At 45.6% G+C, this 19,471-nt stretch overlaps 1 protein-coding gene across 2 annotated transcripts in view; it reads right to left on the minus strand.

Moving 5' to 3' along the window:
• Window positions 1-19,471, minus strand: part of fermt1 (FERM domain containing kindlin 1) — a 94,297-nt gene that overhangs the window by 44,481 nt on the left and 30,345 nt on the right. For both annotated transcript variants that reach the window (XM_041182979.1, XM_041182981.1), the window contains one exon: window positions 18,012-18,155. In XM_041182979.1, the coding sequence (XP_041038913.1) occupies window positions 18,012-18,155 (144 nt within the window). The remainder of the gene's footprint in view (window positions 1-18,011; window positions 18,156-19,471) is intronic.

Genomic DNA, 19,471 nt, shown 5'->3' on the forward strand with positions numbered 1-19,471 from the left:
AAGTTGTCTGACCTGCTTCTGCAGATTGTCTAGGCAACACAAAATCCACATTGGTGATAGAAATAATATTGATCACCAGATGATCAATAAGCTTTTTAGGATTCTATTGTGATACTTATTGTCAGTTACAAAGATCAGGAAAGATTAATGAGACCCAACACAATATTCAGGATAGATTCTTGTAGATTCCTAAGCTGACAATGCATGGGTGAGAAGACCTCAGAAGAAATTCTTTGGTTCCAATCATGATATGCAAGAGTGAGGGCAGTCCGACCAAGCTAGAAATTGGAGGGGCTGTTGCAGAAGGATCATGCGATTGACGACGTCAAAGGCTGCAGAGGGTCAAGGAGGGATAATATACTATGGTCACAGTCACAGGATGTCACCTGTGAATTTGTTTAGACAGTTTCAATGCTGAGGTAGAGGAGGAAACATGGCTCCAGATTTTCCAGTCTCCCAGAAGATGTGCAAAGTCCCAAAGCAAAGTTGCTGTGGGAATTGTCCAGGAAGTTTCAACCTTGGACGGGCAATTCCCTTGCTCCTGTGGCCCCTCGGAAAAAAAATTCTCCAACTCTGAGTTAGAGTCAGAGACTTTGGGCAGGATTTTCCGGTCCCACCAGTGGCAGACATTGTCATGGACAGGGCAGGAAAATTTGAAGGACAGCCAAAAGTTAATTGGCTTTTGGCGGCTCACCAAATTTTCCCGTCCAACCCACGACGATGCTTGCTACTGGTGGGACCGGATAACCTTGGCTATTGTAGGGTCCTGACTCACTTACCTGGACAGTTACCCAGGAAATATCAGACAGAGAAAAACAAAGCCTAACTGCTGGGTAAATATACACTTATGTCCACGGCTCTCCCGCCCTGACCATCCGAACCCACTCCCTTCCCCAATCCTCCAATTTCCTCCCCCAGATCCTCCAACTCCCTCCTGAATATCTGACTTCCCCCCCACCCCCACCCAATCGACCTGACCTGACCTCACCAACCTACCCACTTACCTCACTCACACTCAGTCACCAACACACTGTAAAGCTATTTAAATGTCCCAAAGCTTTTCAGTGTGTTAGTGAATGAAGACTTACCAAACTATGGCAGCTAGCGCTATAAAAAAGGGTTGTGGCTTGGCTTCCCCTGACAATCCTGCGCTACAAGGATGGACTTCCAGAACAGGCATGCTCCACATTTCTAACAGGCCTGGATTGGAAATCCGAGCCAGTGACATAGAGCTCCATCTTAGTGGAGAAAAAAATAGGAGTAGAGTGGCAATCCGACAGTGACTACCACTCCTTGGAATATTCAGCAGATAACTGGAAAGAGGCAAACGGAGAGTTGCAGAATTGATAGGAACATATAGAAGGTGGAAAACATTCCCGAACTTTGGAGAGGAAGGTGAAGATGCAGATGGGGTGGTCGTTTTTAATGGATAGAGAGATCAAGGATAGACCTATTTTTGGGAATTGGGGCACATATGGGAAGGGAAGCCCGTATCCCAGGGGAGAAGGTGGTAAATACCTTTCAGGTCTACTTCTCCTTGTTGCTTGATCTCAGACTCGGGATCCAGGCAAGCCCTACTATCAGTTTCTTCAGATGTCCTAACACCTGGGCACCTTATATTTATCTGAAGAGGGCAGAAAGTCAGGAGGGCTGGGTATGCCCCTTCCCACCTCATTTTCATGGCTATACATTATCTGGATCTATTTGGAGAAGATCAGCATCCATGGAGATGGGAAGGCAAAGTAAAGAGGGCAACACATGACATAATGGCTCCCTGTCCCTTTTCCATTCTGCAGAGTCTGGGAAATGAGTTCTCTTTACTGCTATGGAGGGCAGTATCAGGACCATCATGTGTAATAGAGGTGGGGTAGTAGCAATTTACCAATTTAAAAGCTTGTGAATGGGCTAGGGCACGTCTTTATGCCTTGCCCACATATACATAAAAGCTAGATTTGTAGCCAGTGGCAATGCAACTTGAAGAAAGCAGCTCACAAAGATCCAGCAATCACTGTGACATGGATTTCCCCTTTCCCAAGGACAGTTTAAATCTGTGGCCAAGTCCAGCAGCAGTGATGTCAGCAAGCAGGGAAAGCAACCAATCACATTGAAGTATTCTCTCAGACAGCAAACTAAGAAGTTAAAAGCTGATTATTAGCACTTTTAATTTAAATTTTCAGAAAGCAAAATAAATTATGATTAAGACAATAGCTACAATATCATGAACCAGCTTTTAAAAATGTAAAAGTATGTGGAATTTTTTTTTATCATAATGGAGAAATCTGACATTGCGCAAATATAAAATTAAGTTTTCAGGACATGTGAGTGAGAGTATTCAGCAGTAATTATGAACATAGTACGCCATTAAACACCCAGTTAAACCTCATGTAACAAGGTTTTCTTCACTCATTCATGGTATGGGGGCATCACTGGCTAGACCAGCATTTATTGCCCATCCCTAATTGCCCTTGAGAAGTTAGTGGTGAGCTGCCTTCTTGAACCGCTGCAGTCCATGTGGTGTAGGTACATCTACAGTGTTGTTAAGGAGGGAGTTCCAAGATTTTGACCCAGCGATAGTGAAGGAACAGCGATATATTTCCAAGTCAGGATGGGTGTGTGGATTGGTGGGGAACTTTCAGGTAGCGTTCCCATGTGCCTGCTGCCCTTATCCTTCTAGATGGTAGCAATCATAGGTTTGGAAGGTGCTGTCTAAGGAGCCTTGGTGAGTTCCTACAGTGCATCTTGTAGATGGTACACACTGCTGCTGCTCTGCATCAGTGCTGAAGGGAGTGAATGTTTGTGGATGGGGTGCCAATCGAGTGGGTTGCTCAGTCCTGGATGGTGTCAAGCTTATTGAGTATCGTTGGAGCGGCACTCACCCAGGCAAGTGGAGAGTATTCCAATACACGCCCGACTTGTGCAATGTATATGGTGGACAGGCATTGGGGAGTCAGGAGGTGAGTTACTCGCTGCAGGATTCCTAGCTTCTAACCCGCTCTTGAAGCCACAGTACTTATATGATTAGTCCAATTCAGCTTATAGTCAATGGTAACCCCCAGGATGTTGATAGTGAGGGATTTAGCGATGGTCATGCCATTGAATGTCAAGGGACGATGATTAGATTTTATCTTGTTGGGGATGGTCATTGTCTGGCCACTTATGTGCTATGAATGTTACTTGCCGCTTCTCAGCCCAAGCCTGGATATGGTCCAGGTCTTGCTGCATTTGGAGTTGGACTGCTTCAGTATCTGAGGAGCCACGAATGATGCTGAACATTGTACAATCATCAGCGAACATCCCCACTTCTGACCTTATGATAGAAGGAAGGTCATTGATGAAGCAGCTGAAGATGGTTGGGCCTAGAACACTACCCTGAGAAACTCCTGCAATGACATCCTGGAATTGAGATGATTGACCTCCAACAACTACAACCATCTTCCTTTGTGCTGGGTATGACTCCCACCAGTGGAGAGATTTCCCCCCTGATTCCCATTGACTCCAGTTTAGCTAGAGACTGAAAATAGCGCAAGAAAACAAATGGTGACATCACGGCAAAGAAGCAATTTGACTCTTTGGAGAAGAAGCTAGCTGTTTGGTGAGTATCGACTAAGCGGTTAAGGTTTATTTTGTTCCTAAGGTTTAAAATAGTATAAGTACTGTACTTTTGTAAGTTGATTGGTCAGTAAGTCTTTAGTGTTAGGGACAGTGTGTTAATAACTGGCTTAGGACACGGGGGTGAAGGTAAATCTATAAATAAAATAGAACTAAAACTTTAATGATTTTATTTTAATTTTAAAATAAACACTTAAAACACATTCCTGTGTAGTTAAGAAATGTGTAACTTTTATTTGTCAGTGGTACTAGCATTTAATAAGCACAGTAAATTGTAGCATACATAGGAATTAATCTAAGTTAATTAAGAAAGTAATTAAACTAAATTAACTAAATAACATAAGTAACAATTGCAGGACTGGTGTTATGTTGTAGCTGTGGAATGTGGGTACAATTTTGGTCACCAAGATGATCCAGGACAAACATGTCTGCAGAAAGTGTAAGCAGCTAGAATAATTCTGGATCAGGATTAATGATCTGGAAGCCGAACTGCGGACACTGCACAACATAAGGGGGTGAGAAATACCTGGCCACTTTGTTTCAGATGACAGTCACACCTCAGAGTACGGCTGCCTGTTTTGGTCAGCAGTGAGGGACATGAGGATGTGACTGTGAGCGAGGCATGTAAAGGGACTGAGCAGACAGTAATGAAGGTGCCTCAGACTTTGCAATTGTCAAACAGGTTTGAAGTGCTCTCAACCTGTGCAGATAAAAGTGAGGTCTGCATGAGCAGGCTCACCATGGCACGATAGTACAGGAAGCCATTCAAGTGGGGGGAACAAACAGGAATGTAGTGGTAGTAGGGGACAGTGTAGTAAAGGGGATTGTCACTATTCCCTGCAGCAAAGAGAGAGAGCCCAGAAGGCTGTGTTGCCTGCCTGGTGCTAGGGACATTGGCTCAGGGCTGGAGAGGAACTTGCAATGGGAGGGGGATGATCCAGATGTTGTGGTCCATGTAGGTACCAAAGACATAGGAAGGGCAAGTAAAGAGGTTATGCATAGTCAGTATGAGGAGCTAGGTACCTCAAAGGTAATAATCTCTGGATTATTACCTGAATCATGTGCAAATTGGGATAGGACAAATAAGATTAGAGAGATGAATGCGTGGCTCAAAGACTGGTGTGGGAGAAGCAGGTTCCAGTTCATGGGGCACTGGCACCAGTACTGGGGAAAGTGGAGGCCGTACCATTGGGACGGTCTACACCTGAACCATGCTAGGATGAGTGTTCTTGCGAATTGCATAACTAGGGAAGTAGAAAGGGTTTTAAACCAAATTGTGGGGCCAAGGGATCAAATGTGGGAAGATGTGGTATATTAAAAAGAGTAGAGACAAGGTAAGAGAGGAAGGTATTAATTTGGGAAATGATAAACGCACCGTGACAGGAAGTGACAGAGAGTAAAAGTCTAAGAGTAAAGCAACATATAAGGCTAAAGGTTACAAAAATAATAAAAGGACAAAGCTTAAGGCTCTGCATCTGAATGCACGTAACATTCAAAATAAAACAGATGAGCTGATCGTGCTTATTTATTTCTATTTGCACTATCTAATGGCCATTGCAGAGACATGGCTACAGGATGGGATAAATTGGGACCTAAACATTGAACGGTATGTGGCTTTTAGGAAGGGTGGAAAGTTGGAAAAAGATGAAAGAGTTAATTAAATTAATCTGTTAATTAAAGATGACATTAGCACAACAGAGATGGATGGCCTAAGTTCAGGAAACCATGATATACAAGCAGTTTAGGTAGAGATGAGGAATGATAAGGGCAAGAAGTCGCTTGTGGGAGAGGTGTACAGGGCCCCTAACAGTAATCATACGGTAGGATGGGGTATGAAAGAGGAAACAGTGGGAGCTTGTCGGAGAGGTTTGGCGATTAATATGGGGGATTTTAATCTACATATAGGGCAGGGTTTTTCACTGAGTAGGTGGGCGCATGTCCATTACAGTTGGTGGGCAGGCAAAAAGGCCAACTGGCCTTTGCATTTTTTGCAAAAACTCATCCACAGGCGGGATGAGGTTTCGATTCATCATTAAAAAAAAAATTAAATCTTCATCCTAATTTCTAACAGAGTCACATGAGGGGACATGTTTTTAACATTTTAAAAATCTTTATTTTTAATTTTCAAAACCCCATCTCCCTGAGGCAGCTCTGTGCCTCAGGGAACTTTTCCAGTGCTCACCTGTGCACAAACTTGTATGTTTGCCCTCCTCCTCCTCCACCACCCCCTCCACCTCCCTCCACCCCCTCCACCTCCACACCACCACCACCACCCCTCCACCCCCCCCAAAAAAAAACACAGGCAGCACTGAAACACACGTTTCACACTGGATGGGCCTTAATTGGCCCCAATTGCTGTCAGCTTCCTGGCCACTCCCACCCTCCCCCGCCCGACAATGGAAAAATCCTGGCCATAGACTGGAATAACTAGATGGGCAAAGGTAGCATAAGTGACAAATTCATTGAACGTTTCCAGGATAATGTCTTAGATCAGCACATTCTGGAGTCAACCAGGGAGCAGGCTACACTAGACCTGGTATTATGCAATGAGACAGGATTATTTAATGACCTCATAGTAAAGGCGTTCCTAGGTAACAGTGATCATAATAAGATGGAATTTTATATTCAGTTTGAGGGAGAAAAGACTGGGCCTAACACTGGTATTTGAAACTTAAATAAAGAAAATTACAAGGGCATGAAAGCAGAGCTAGCGAAAGTGCACTGGCAATTTAGGCTAAGGGATAGGTCAATAGAGATCCAGTGGCAGATGCTCAAGAATACACAGAACAGATATATTCCAACAAGAAAGGAAAATTCCAAGGGGAGGATCCACAATCCATGGTTAACTAAAAAAGTTAAATACAAAGCATATAATTGTGCAAAGATGGGCGGCATGTCAGAAGATTGGACAGAATATTAAAAAAGCAGCAAGGAATGACAAAAAGATTAATTTATCTCTCCTTATTAAGAGTACAAGAGAAAGTTAGCTAGAAATATAAAGACAGACAGTAAGAGTTTCTATAAATATTTTAAAAATAAGGGTTAAAAAAGTGAGCGTTGGTCCTATAGAAAGTAAGTCTGGGGAATTAATGATGGAAAATAAGGGGATGGCAGATGAATTGAACAGGTATTTTGCATCGGTGATCAATCTAGAGGATACAAGTAACATCCCAGAAATGGCTATAAGTTAAGAATTGGAAGGGAGGAAGGAACTCAAGGAAATTACAATCACCAGGGAAGTGGTACTTAGCTGGGGCCTCAACTCTTTACAATTTATATCAATTAATTGGGAGTGATGGTACTTGCTGATAACACAAAGGTAGGTAGGAAAGTAAGTTGTGAAGAGGACAAAGGGATATAGATGGATTAGGTGAGTAGGCAAAGATCTGACAAATGGAATATAACGTAGGAAATGTGAGGTTGTCCGTTTTGGCAGGGCGAATAAAAAAGCATATTATCTAAACAGTGAGAGATTGCAGAGCTCTGAGTTGCAGAGGAATCTGGGGTGTCTTAGTGCATGAATCGCAAAAAGGTTAGTATACAGATGCAGCAAGTAATTAGCAAAGCTAATAGAATGTTATAATTTATTGCCAGGGGAATTGAATACAAGAGTAGGGAGGTTATGCTTCAGTTATAGAGGGCATTGGTGAGAGCACATCTGGAGTATTGGGTATTGTATTGGTCCCCTTAGTTAAGGAAAGATGTAAATGAATTGGAAGCAGTTCAGAGAAGGTTTATTAGATTAGTACCTGGAATGGGCGAGATATCTTATGAGGAAAGGTTGGACAGATTGGTTTTGTATCCTCCGGAGTTTAGAAGAGTAAGGGGTGACTTGATTAAAACGTATAAGTTCCTGAAGAAACTTGGCAGGGTGGATGTGGAAAGGATGTTTCCTCTTATGGGAGAATCCAGAACTCGGGGTCACTGTTTAAAAATAAGAGATCGCACATTTAAGACATTGAGGAGGAAACATTTTTTCTCTCAGTGGGTTGTAAGGCTTTGAAATTCTCTTCCTCAAAAGATGGTTGAGGCAGAGTCCTTGAATATCTTTAAGGTGGAGGTAGATAGATTGTTGATAAGCAAGGGGGTGAGAGGTTAAGGGGGGTAGGCAGGAATATGAGGTTAAAATCAGATCAGCGATGATCCTATTGAACGGGGCAGGCTCGCAGGGCCGAGAGGCCTATCCTGTTCCTAATTCGGATGTTTATGTGTACGTATGTCGTGCTCCTTGATGCCACACTCAGTCAAATGCTGCCTTGATGTCAAGGGCAGTCACTCTTACCTCACCTCAAGGTGTAACTTTTTCAGGATTTTTTTTTTTTTTACAGCAAGACCAGTAGCATAAAAGTGAAATTTTTTTTCAATTCACTGATTGCTTAGGGATTGCACTCTGCGGGGACATCAACAGCGCACCAGTGGAGAAGTACAGAATCATTGACAGAAATATCTGGATCTCCGTGTTACACTGCACATATATGGACTCCAGAAGTTGCTGAGAGCTTCAGTGGAGTAATGACAGCAGACGCTGGTAGTTTCATCATCATTACCACCACAAAATCCAAGAAGACATCTTACAGGGAAAACACACTTCTCATAGGAAGAAGAAAACTGAAGACCCAGTCATTCAAGCTCTCTCTTTTCAGATTGACATTGCCAGAATGTCAACAGTGCACAGAGACTTCAAAAAAGAGAGAAAATGAGAAAATTGACCTTGCAAAAATGTATTTTTTTCTCAGCTTTTTCCAAAAAGAATTAAACATGTTCAATCACTCCCTAAACCATTGGTCCCAGTTCCCTTAATAAGCCATAATGAATAGACAAAATGTGATAGTGTCCATCATGAAACCATTTGTTGCCAAGGGATGGCATCATGTTACAGAGACATCATATTATCTTAAAAAAACTCAGCAGGTCTGGCAGCATCGGCGGAGAAGAAAAGAGTTGACGTTTCGAGTCCTCATGACCCTTCGACAGAACTTGAGTTCGAGTCCAGGAAAGAGCTGAAATATAAGCTGGTTTAAGGTGTGTGTGTGGGGGGCGGAGAGATAGAGAGACAGAGAGGTGGAGGGGGTTGGTGTGGTTGTAGCGACAAACAAGCAGTGATAGAAGCAGAATATCAAAAGATGTCAACAACAATAGTACAATAGAACACATAGGTGTTAAAGATAAAGTTGGTGATATTATCTAAACGAATGTGCTAATTAAGAATGGATGGTAGGGCACTCAAGGTATAGCTCTAGTGGGTTTTTTTTTTTTTATTTTATATAATGGAAATAGGTGGGAAAAGGAAAATCTTTATAATTTATTGGGAAAAAAAAAAAGAGAAGGGGGAAACAGAAAGGGGGTGGGGATGGGGGAGGGGACTCACGACCTAAAGTTGTTGAATTCAATATTCAGTCCGGAAGGCTGTAAAGTCCCTAGTCGGAAGATGAGGTGTTGTTCCTCCAGTTTGCGTTGGGCTTCACTGGAACAATGCAGCAAGCCAAGGACAGACATGTGGGCAAGAGAGCAGGGTGGAGTGTTAAAATGGCAAGCGACAGGGAGGTTTGGGTCATTCTTGCGGACAGACCGCAGGTGTTCTGCAAAGCGGTCGCCCAGTTTACGTTTGGTCTCTCCAATGTAGAGGAGACCACATTGGGAGCAACGAATGCAGTAGACTAAGTTGGGGGAAATGCAAGTGAAATGCTGCTTCACTTGAAAGGAGTGTTTGGGTCCTTGGACGGTGAGGAGAGAGGAAGTGAAGGGGCAGGTGTTGCATCTTTTGCGTGGGCAAGGGGTTGTGCCATAGGAGGGGGTTGAGGAGTAGGGGGTGATGGAGGAGTGGACCAGGGTGTCCCGGAGGGAGCGATCCCTACGGAATGCCGATAAGGGGGGTGAAGGGAAGATGTGTTTGGTAGTGGCATCATGCTGGAGTTGGCGGAAATGGCGGAGGATGATCCTTTGAATGCGGAGGCTGGTGGGGTGATAAGTGAGGACAAGGGGGACCCTATCATGTTTCTGGGAGGGAGGAGAAGGAGTGAGGGCGGATGCGCGGGAGATGGGCCGGACACGGTTGAGGGCCCTGTCAACGACCGTGGGTGGAAAACCTCGGTTAAGGAAGAAGGAGGACATGTCAGAGGAACTGTTTTTGAATGTAGCATCATCGGAACAGATGCGACGGAGGCGAAGGAACTGAGAGAATGGGATGGAGTCCTTACAGGAAGTGGGGTGTGAGGAGCTGTAGTCGAGATAGCTGTGGGTGTCGGTGGGTTTGTAATGGATATTGGTGGACAGTCTATCACCAGAGATTGAGACAGAGAGGTCAAGGAAGGGAAGGGAAGTGTCAGAGATGGACCACGTGAAAATGATGGAGGGGTGGAGATTGGAAGCAAAATTAATAAATTTTTCCAAGTCCTGACGAGAGCATGAAGCAGCACCGAAATAATCATCGATGTACCGGAGAAAGAGTTGTGGAAGGGGGCCGGAGTAGGACTGCAACAAGGAATGTTCCACATACCCCATAAAGAGACAGGCATAGCTGGGGCCCATGCGGGTACCCATAGCCACACCTTTTATTTGGAGGAAGTGAGAGGAGTTGAAGGAGAAATTGTTCAGCGTGAGAACAAGTTCAGCCAGACGGAGGAGAGTAGTGGTGGATGGGGATTGTTCGGGCCTCTGTTCGAGGAAGAAGCTAAGGGCCCTCAGACCATCCTGGTGGGGGATGGAGGTGTAGAGGGATTGGACGTCCATGGTGAAGAGGAAGCGGTAGGGGCCAGGGAACTGGAAATTGTTGATGTGACGTAAGGTGTCAGAGGAATCACGGATGTAGGTGGGAAGGGACTGGACAAGGGGAGAGAGAAGGGAGTCAAGATAACGAGAAATGAGTTCTGTGGGGCAGGAGCAAGCTGAGACGATCGGTCTACCGGGGCAGTTCTGTTTGTGGATTTTGGGTAGGAGATAGAAGCGGGCCGTCCGAGGTTGGGCAACTATCAGGTTGGAAGCTGTGGGAGGGAGATCCCCAGAGGAGATGAGGTCAGTGACAGTCCTGGAAACAATGGCTTGATGTTCAGTGGTGGGGTCATGGTCCAGGGAGAGGTAGGAGGAAGTGTCTGCGAGTTGACGCTCAGCCTCCGCGTGGTAGAGGTCAGTGCGCCAGACAACAACAGCACCACCCTTGTCAGCGGGTTTGATGACAATGTCAGGGTTGGACCTGAGAGAATGGAGTGCAGTAAGTTCAGAGAGAGACAGGTTAGAATGGGTGAGAGGAGCAGAGAAATTGAGACGACTAATGTCGCGCCGACAGTTCTCAATGAAAAGATCGAGAGAAGGTAAGAATTTTTTGTTTTTATCTCTGTGTTTAATTGACTGCCACTGCTCTTCAAGAAATGCCTACCTCCTTGAAGAAGTTCTGTTCCTCTCTGCGACAAGATTTCCGGATTTCTCTGTTGCCTTGTTCACCTTCATTGCTTTCCATTTCTCTCCTAGTGTTTGACAAGGTGTTTACTAAAACCCGCTTTCACAGCCATATCTCCTTTCTCAGTGACTGTCTCCGTCTCCGACTTACCCCACATGGATTTCAACTGAAATTCCACCCCTCATGTTTCGAACCCACCCAGGATTACAGGTATCTCCGGGACATAAAACGTTTCTCGGACTGCTGTTCCCGTCACATTCTGAAATCCACTCTCAGTGCCATGCGCCGCCATATGAACACACTCGACCTCTCCCTCCAGCAGCACCGCCGTACCCTTTTTCAAAGCTGCGCGTGCCCCCAGTTTCATTTTATCCTTCGGCTCATCCGACGCCTCAACAAGAAACTTTTTCTCTTTCTCTCAAGTGCTAAGGAACGCAAGCTCCAACAACTCATCGACACCAACACCCATCTAGGACCCTCCACCCCTGCCTGTCCCTCCGTCCCCACCCCATCTTCCAATCCCAACCCCAGCCGTGTATTCACTATACCCCCTGACCTTCCCCTCTCCGATGCTGAACGTTCAGTGCTCAGCAAAGGACTTAGTTTCATACCCTTACGCCCTCACCTCAATGAATTTCGGGCTCGGCATGATACTGAACTCTTCTTCCGCCGTCTTCGTCTCCGGGCTCACTTCTTTGGGCAGGAGTCCTCTCCCAGTTCAACGGATCCTTTTACCCATCTTCAATATTCTCCCTCCACCTGGACCCCTCCCTCTGGATTCTTACCTTCTCTCGATCTTTTCATTGAGAACTGTCGGCGCGACATTAGTCGTCTCAATTTCTCTGCTCCTCTCACCCATTCTAACCTGTCTCTCTCTGAACTTACTGCACTCCATTCTCTCAGGTCCAACCCTGACATTGTCATCAAACCCGCTGACAAGGGTGGTGCTGTTGTTGTCTGGCGCACTGACCTCTACCACGCGGAGGCTGAGCGTCAACTCGCAGACACTTCCTCCTACCTCTCCCTGGACCATGACCCCACCACTGAACATCAAGCCATTGTTTCCAGGACTGTCACTGACCTCATCTCCTCTGGGGATCTCCCTCCCACAGCTTCCAACCTGATAGTTGCCCAACCTCGGACGGCCCGCTTCTATCTCCTACCCAAAATCCACAAACAGAACTGCCCCGGTAGACCGATCGTCTCAGCTTGCTCCTGCCCCACAGAACTCATTTCTCGTTATCTTGACTCCCTTCTCTCTCCCCTTGTCCAGTCCCTTCCCACCTACATCCGTGATTCCTCTGACACCTTACGTCACATCAACAATTTCCAGTTCCCTGGCCCCTACCGCTTCCTCTTCACCATGGACGTCCAATCCCTCTACACCTCCATCCCCCACCAGGATGGTCTGAGGGCCCTTAGCTTCTTCCTCGAACAGAGGCCCGAACAATCCCCATCCACCACTACTCTCCTCCGTCTGGCTGAACTTGTTCTCACGCTGAACAATTTCTCCTTCAACTCCTCTCACTTCCTCCAAATAAAAGGTGTGGCTATGGGTACCCGCATGGGCCCCAGCTATGCCTGTCTCTTTATGGGGTATGTGGAACATTCCTTGTTGCAGTCCTACTCCGGCCCCCTTCCACAACTCTTTCTCCGGTACATCGATGATTATTTCGGTGCTGCTTCATGCTCTCGTCAGGACTTGGAAAAATTTATTAATTTTGCTTCCAATCTCCACCCCTCCATCATTTTCACGTGGTCCATCTCTGACACTTCCCTTCCCTTCCTTGACCTCTCTGTCTCAATCTCTGGTGATAGACTGTCCACCAATATCCATTACAAACCCACCGACACCCACAGCTATCTCGACTACAGCTCCTCACACCCCACTTCCTGTAAGGACTCCATCCCATTCTCTCAGTTCCTTCGCCTCCGTCGCATCTGTTCCGATGATGCTACATTCAAAAACAGTTCCTCTGACATGTCCTCCTTCTTCCTTAACCGAGGTTTTCCACCCACGGTCGTTGACAGGGCCCTCAACCGTGTCCGGCCCATCTCCCGCGCATCCGCCCTCACTCCTTCTCCTCCCTCCCAGAAACATGATAGGGTCCCCCTTGTCCTCACTTATCACCCCACCAGCCTCCGCATTCAAAGGATCATCCTCCGCCATTTCCGCCAACTCCAGCATGATGCCACTACCAAACACATCTTCCCTTCACCCCCCTTATCGGCATTCCGTAGGGATCGCTCCCTCCGGGACACCCTGGTCCACTCCTCCATCACCCCCTACTCCTCAACCCCCTCCTATGGCACAACCCCTTGCCCACGCAAAAGATGCAACACCTGCCCCTTCACTTCCTCTCTCCTCACCGTCCAAGGACCCAAACACTCCTTTCAAGTGAAGCAGCATTTCACTTGCATTTCCCCCAACTTAGTCTACTGCATTCGTTGCTCCCAATGTGGTCTCCTCTACATTGGAGAGACCAAACGTAAACTGGGCGACCGCTTTGCAGAACACCTGCGGTCTGTCCGCAAGAATGACCCAAACCTCCCTGTCGCTTGCCATTTTAACACTCCACCCTGCTCTCTTGCCCACATGTCTGTCCTTGGCTTGCTGCATTGTTCCAGTGAAGCCCAACGCAAACTGGAGGAACAACACCTCATCTTCCGACTAGGGACTTTACAGCCTTCCGGACTGAATATTGAATTCAACAACTTTAGGTCGTGAGTCCCCTCCCCCATCCCCCCCCCCTTTCTGTTTCCCCCTTCTCTTTTTTTTTTCCCAATAAATTATAAAGATTTTCCTTTTCCCACCTATTTCCATTATATAAAATAAAAAAAAAAAAAAAAACCCACTAGAGCTATACCTTGAGTGCCCTACCATCCATTCTTAATTAGCACATTCGTTTAGATAATATCACCAACTTTATCTTTAACACCTATGTGTTCTATTGTACTATTGTTGTTGACATCTTTTGATATTCTGCTTCTATCACTGCTTGTTTGTCGCTACAACCACACCAACCCCCTCCACCTCTCTGTCTCTCTATCTCTCCGCCCCCCACACACACACCTTAAACCAGCTTATATTTCAGCTCTTTCCTGGACTCGAACTCAAGTTCTGTCGAAGGGTCATGAGGACTCGAAACGTCAACTCTTTTCTTCTCCGCCGATGCTGCCAGACCTGCTGAGTTTTTCCAGGTAATTCTGTTTTTGTTTTGGATTTCCAGCATCCGCAGTTTTTTTGTTTTTATCATATTATCTTACCCTTTCTTCCAATCCCAACCCCAGCCGTGTATTCACTATATCCCCTGACCTTCCCCTCTCCGATGCTGAACGTTCAGTGCTCAGCAAAGGACTTAGTTTCATACCCTTACGCCCTCACCTCAATGAATTTCGGGCTCGGCATGATACTGAACTCTTCTTCCGCCGTCTTCATCTCCGGGCTCACTTCTTTGGGCAGGAGTCCTCTCCCAGTTCAACGGATCCTTTTACCCATCTCCAATATTCTCCCTCCACCTGGACTCCTCCCTCTGGATTCTTACCTTCTCTCGATCTTTTCATTGAGAACTGTCGGCGCGACATTAGTCGTCTCAATTTCTCTGCTCCTCTCACCCATTCTAACCTGTCTCTCTCTGAACTTACTGCACTCCATTCTCTCAGGTCCAACCCTGACATTGTCATCAAACCCGCTGACAAGGGTGGTGCTGTTGTTGTCTGGCGCACTGACCTCTACCTCGCGGAGGCTGAGCGTCAACTCGCAGACACTTCCTCCATGTCTCCCTGGACCATGACCCCACCACTGAACATCAAACCATTGTTTCCAGGACTGTCACTGACCTCATCTCCTCTGGGGATCTCCCTCCCACAGCTTCCAACCTGATAGTCGCCCAACCTCGGACTATCTATCCGACTACCTCGCTTCTATCTCCTACCCAAAATCCACAAACAGAACTGCCCCGGTAGACCGATCATCTCAGCTTGCTCCTGCCCCACAGAACTCATTTCTCGTTATCTTGACTCCCTTCTCTCTCCCCTTGTCCAGTCCCTTCCCACCTACGTCTGTGATTCCTCTGACACCTTACGTCACATCAACATTTTCCAGTTCCCTGGCCCCAACCGCTTCCTCTTCACCATGGACGTCCAATCCCTCTACACCTCCATCCCCCACCAGGATGGTCTGAGGGCCCTTAGCTTCTTCCTCGAACAGAGGCCCGAACAATCCCCATCCACCACTACTCTCCTCTGTCTTGCTGAACTTGTTCTCACGCTGAACAATTTCTCCTTCAACTCCTCTCACTTCCTCCAAATAAAAGGTGTGGCTATGGGTACCCGCATGGGCCCCAGCTATGCCTGTCTCTTTATGGGGTATGTGGAATATTCCTTGTTGCAGTCCTACTCCGGCCCCCTTCCACAACTCTTTCTCCGGTACATCGATGATTACTTCAGTGCCGCTTCATGCTCTCGTCGGGACTTGGAAAAATTTATTAATTTTGCTTCCAATCTCCACCCCTCCATCATTTTCATGTGGTCCATCTCTGACACTTCCCTTCCTTTCCTTGACCTCTCTGTCTCAATCTCTGGTGATAGACTGTCCACCAATATCCATTACAAACCCACCGACTCCCACAGCTATCTCGATTACAGCTCCTCACACCCCGCTTCCTGTAAGGACTCCATCCCATTCTCACAGTTCCGTCGCATCTGTTCCGATGATGCTACATTCAAAAACAGTTCCTCTGACATGTCCTCCTTCTTCCTTAACTGAGGTTTTCCACCCACGGTCGTTGACAGGGCCCTCAACCGTGTCCGGCCCATCTCCCGCGCATCCGCCCTCACGCCTTCTACTCCCTCCCAGAAACATGATAGGGTCCCCCTTGTCCTCACTTATCACCCCACCAGCCTCCGCATTCAAAGGATCATCCTCCGCCATTTCCGCCAACTCCAGCATGATGCCACCACCAAACACATCTTCCCTTCACCCCCCTTATCGGCATTCCGTAGGGATCACTCCCTCCGGGACACCCTGGTCCACTCCTCCATCACCCCCTACTCCTCAATTCCCTCCTATGGCACCACCCCATGCCCACGCAAAAGATGCAACACCTGCCCCTTCACTTCCTCTCTCCTCATCGTCCAAGGACCCAAACACACCTTTCAAGTGAAGCAGCATTTCACTTGCATTTCCCCCAACTTAGTCTACTGCATTCGTTGCTTCCAATGTGGTCTCCTCTACATTGGAGAGACCAAACGTAAACTGGACGACCGCTTTGCAGAACACCTGCGGTCTGTCCGCAAGAATGACCCAAACCTCCCTGTCGCTTGCCATTTTAACACTCCACCCTGCTCTCTTGCCCACATGTCTGTCCTTGGCTTGCTGCAATGTTCCAGTGAAGCCCAACGCAAACTGGAGGAACAACACCTCATCTTCTGACTAGGGACTTTACAGCCTTCCGGACTGAATATTGAATTCAACAACTTTAGGTCGTGAGCTCCCTCCCCCATCCCCACCCCCTTTCTGTTTCCCCCTTCCTTTTTTTTTTCCAATAAATTATAAAGATTTTCCTTTTCCCACCTATTTCCATTATTTAAAACAAAAACCCCCACTAGAGCTATACCTTGAGTGCCCTACCATCCATTCTTAATTAGCACATTTGTTTAGATAATATCACCAACTTTAACTTTAACACCTATGTGTTCTATTGTACTATTGTCGTTGACATCTTTTGATGATCTGCTTCTATCACTGCTTGTTTGTCCCTACAACCACACCCCCCCCACCTCTCTCTCTCTCTATCTCTCTGCCCCCCACACACACACCTTAAACCAGCTTATATTTCAACTCTTTCTTGGACTCGAACTCAAGTTCTGTCGAAGGGTCATGAGGACTCGAAACGTCAACTCTTTTCTTCTCCGCCGATGCTGCCAGACCTGCTGAGTTTTTCCAGGTAATTCTGTTTTTGTTTATCATATTATCTATGCTGGTCCAGCAGAAGTGCTGTTTTGCTTAAAAATAATTTGAGGTAAAAGCCTTTTATTTATGGCTGTTTGCTGCCAGTGCTGCGCATACACAGTTATATGCACAGCCGCCATCTTTATGATGGACAATGTGCAGTAGGGCACATGTGCAGTCATCACTGGCCCTGCAATTGGAAATACATTGCCAGCAGCATCAAGTCAACACTTATAACAATGCTCTGCAACCACAGCCCACTCCAAACCTCACCAACAGGGCTGGAAAGAGCAAGTAGCAAATGGGACTACTCCATTTGTCCATTCTTATCCCCAACCCCCAATTAAAATTGCACATATTATTGGTGCTCTTTTAGACGTTTATTAAAAGACGAAATATCAAAAGAAATGGCTGGTGAGAGTGAACGAGTGCGAGAGAGCGCGAAAATTTCAGACTAGCACTTTAATTAGCTCAGAAGGATGGTCCACCTGGTTGTGTTGTGTTTTTTGTGGTATAAACCATTTGGGGGATACATGGGCAATGAAATAAGACCCATTATTAAAAGTTTGAAGACTGCTGAAAAGAAGCTAATATCACTGTTAATGAGGGTGTATTTGTATCTCCTGCAAATGACGTCATTGGATTCTGCACATGCGTTGACAAGTTCACATGTGCAGAAGTGCTGTTGGCGGCCATCTTGCGTTGGCAGGGGTTATTGTGGTGACAAGTTATGGATCAATTCACCGGTATCATTAGGATATGAAGCATACCGCATAAATAAGAAAAAAATGTTACTGTTGCAACATTTCCTAATTCAGCTCTTAAGACTACAATTTGATTGGAAACCAGTCATGCAACAGGCAGAATAAAAAGAAATGAATTCAATGCACGTTTTGAGAGATGCATTGTGGACAGAAGATACACGCAACCTCTATGTTTTTTGACAGTACAGTTTCAAAACTGAAGAAATCATTCCGAAATATACATATCTTTAGAAAGCAAACTAATTATTTACAATATTTTAGAAGGTTGAGCTTCCCTTAAAAAAAAAATTACCTACTGATCCTGGGGATACTGGCACCTGGTCCAAGTCTAAAATATCTTCATTAATTGGATGCTTATTGTTCTTCTCTTTCCTCTTCTTTTTTGAGATATTATCTCGCGGTCTCAACAGGGAAAGTTCCTCTGGCCTACGAATATCTAAAAATATTTGCAAGTACAATTAAATCTAGCGTGCGCAATTAAAAATAACTTATAAAATATCAACACAATATATTTCATCTAAAACACAATGGCCTAGACAATCATTGGCTCCACATCCATTTTGCAGGTGTGTAGAAACAGGAGGGCAACCAGTTGTTTGAGGCCCCTCACCAAAATTTGTCACCCTACTAGGATCAACGTTCTCAGGCAGATAGTGGGGCTGCTGCTACCAGACTCCACCTTAAATTCACAGGCAGCTGTCAAATTCCCTTCCGGTTACTTCCCCTCTTCCTTCCTGGACCCTGCTCGCCATCTTAGGCTGGCACAGACATTTGGTTATTATCATTCTTCCAGGCACTGGCAAGCCAACTCTGGAGCCATGCCTGCCTCTCACGCCTCAGTGCAGTAGTAAATTTCTAGGCCAAGGAGTACATGTACATTTGAATACAGCTTTGGTAATTTGTGTCAAAACGAAATATTCATTTTGAATTATTAAACATGTAAATCCTTTCCTACATGCAATTTTTTTTGAAGATATACATTAAATATAGTGGCAAAGCTAGATACATATGATTGATAAAAAAATAGGTATATATGTTGATGGAGTTAGATGTAGAAGGATGGGAGGTGCAGAAACACTGGTATGGATCTGTTTCTGTGCTGTAAATACTATGTACAAAGTGTAGATGTGCAACATTGATAATATCCACTTAAACAAAAACAAGAATATTAAACTACTAGCAACATTGTGCTTTACAATAATATGATGTTGAAACAACCACATAGTTAGCTGCACATAATAAATGTGAGATTTGCAGAAGCCACATCATTCCCTTGAGGGGCAATTTCCTTCTTGTAATTCAGAGCAAGAAATTAATAACGAAGCAGGTGAAACAAATTTCCAATTTTAGTTGGGGAGAAGTGCAAAGCATGAGTTTCTCCTTTGTACGCCTTATCAACTTGCTCGTGGAGCTATCAGCAGGAGGAGTTCCATCCCCAAGAACGCAGACTAAGAATCTAGTGCCAGAAATTTCCTCAGGGGTTCTCCTGGACAGCCTCTAAACTTTGGCTGAAATCCTATTTATGCATCTATCTGGGGTTTCTGTCAATCTTCCTCCAAAGTTGAAAGCCTCAGTGGACATGTTTTCATATTTATTAATGTGACTAAGTTACCTAATACTTCATTACCCAGCTGAGGTTCAAATATTCATTTCGTAACTAGGCAACGTTTGTTGGCCCATTTGCCAAGAATGTGCAGTTGATATCCAGTGCACAAGAAATGTATTGAAGGAGTGCTGGTCCTTAAATGGCAT

The sequence above is a fragment of the Carcharodon carcharias genome, chromosome 2, assembly GCF_017639515.1.
Source record: "Carcharodon carcharias isolate sCarCar2 chromosome 2, sCarCar2.pri, whole genome shotgun sequence".
Classification (NCBI taxonomy): domain Eukaryota; kingdom Metazoa; phylum Chordata; class Chondrichthyes; order Lamniformes; family Lamnidae; genus Carcharodon; species Carcharodon carcharias.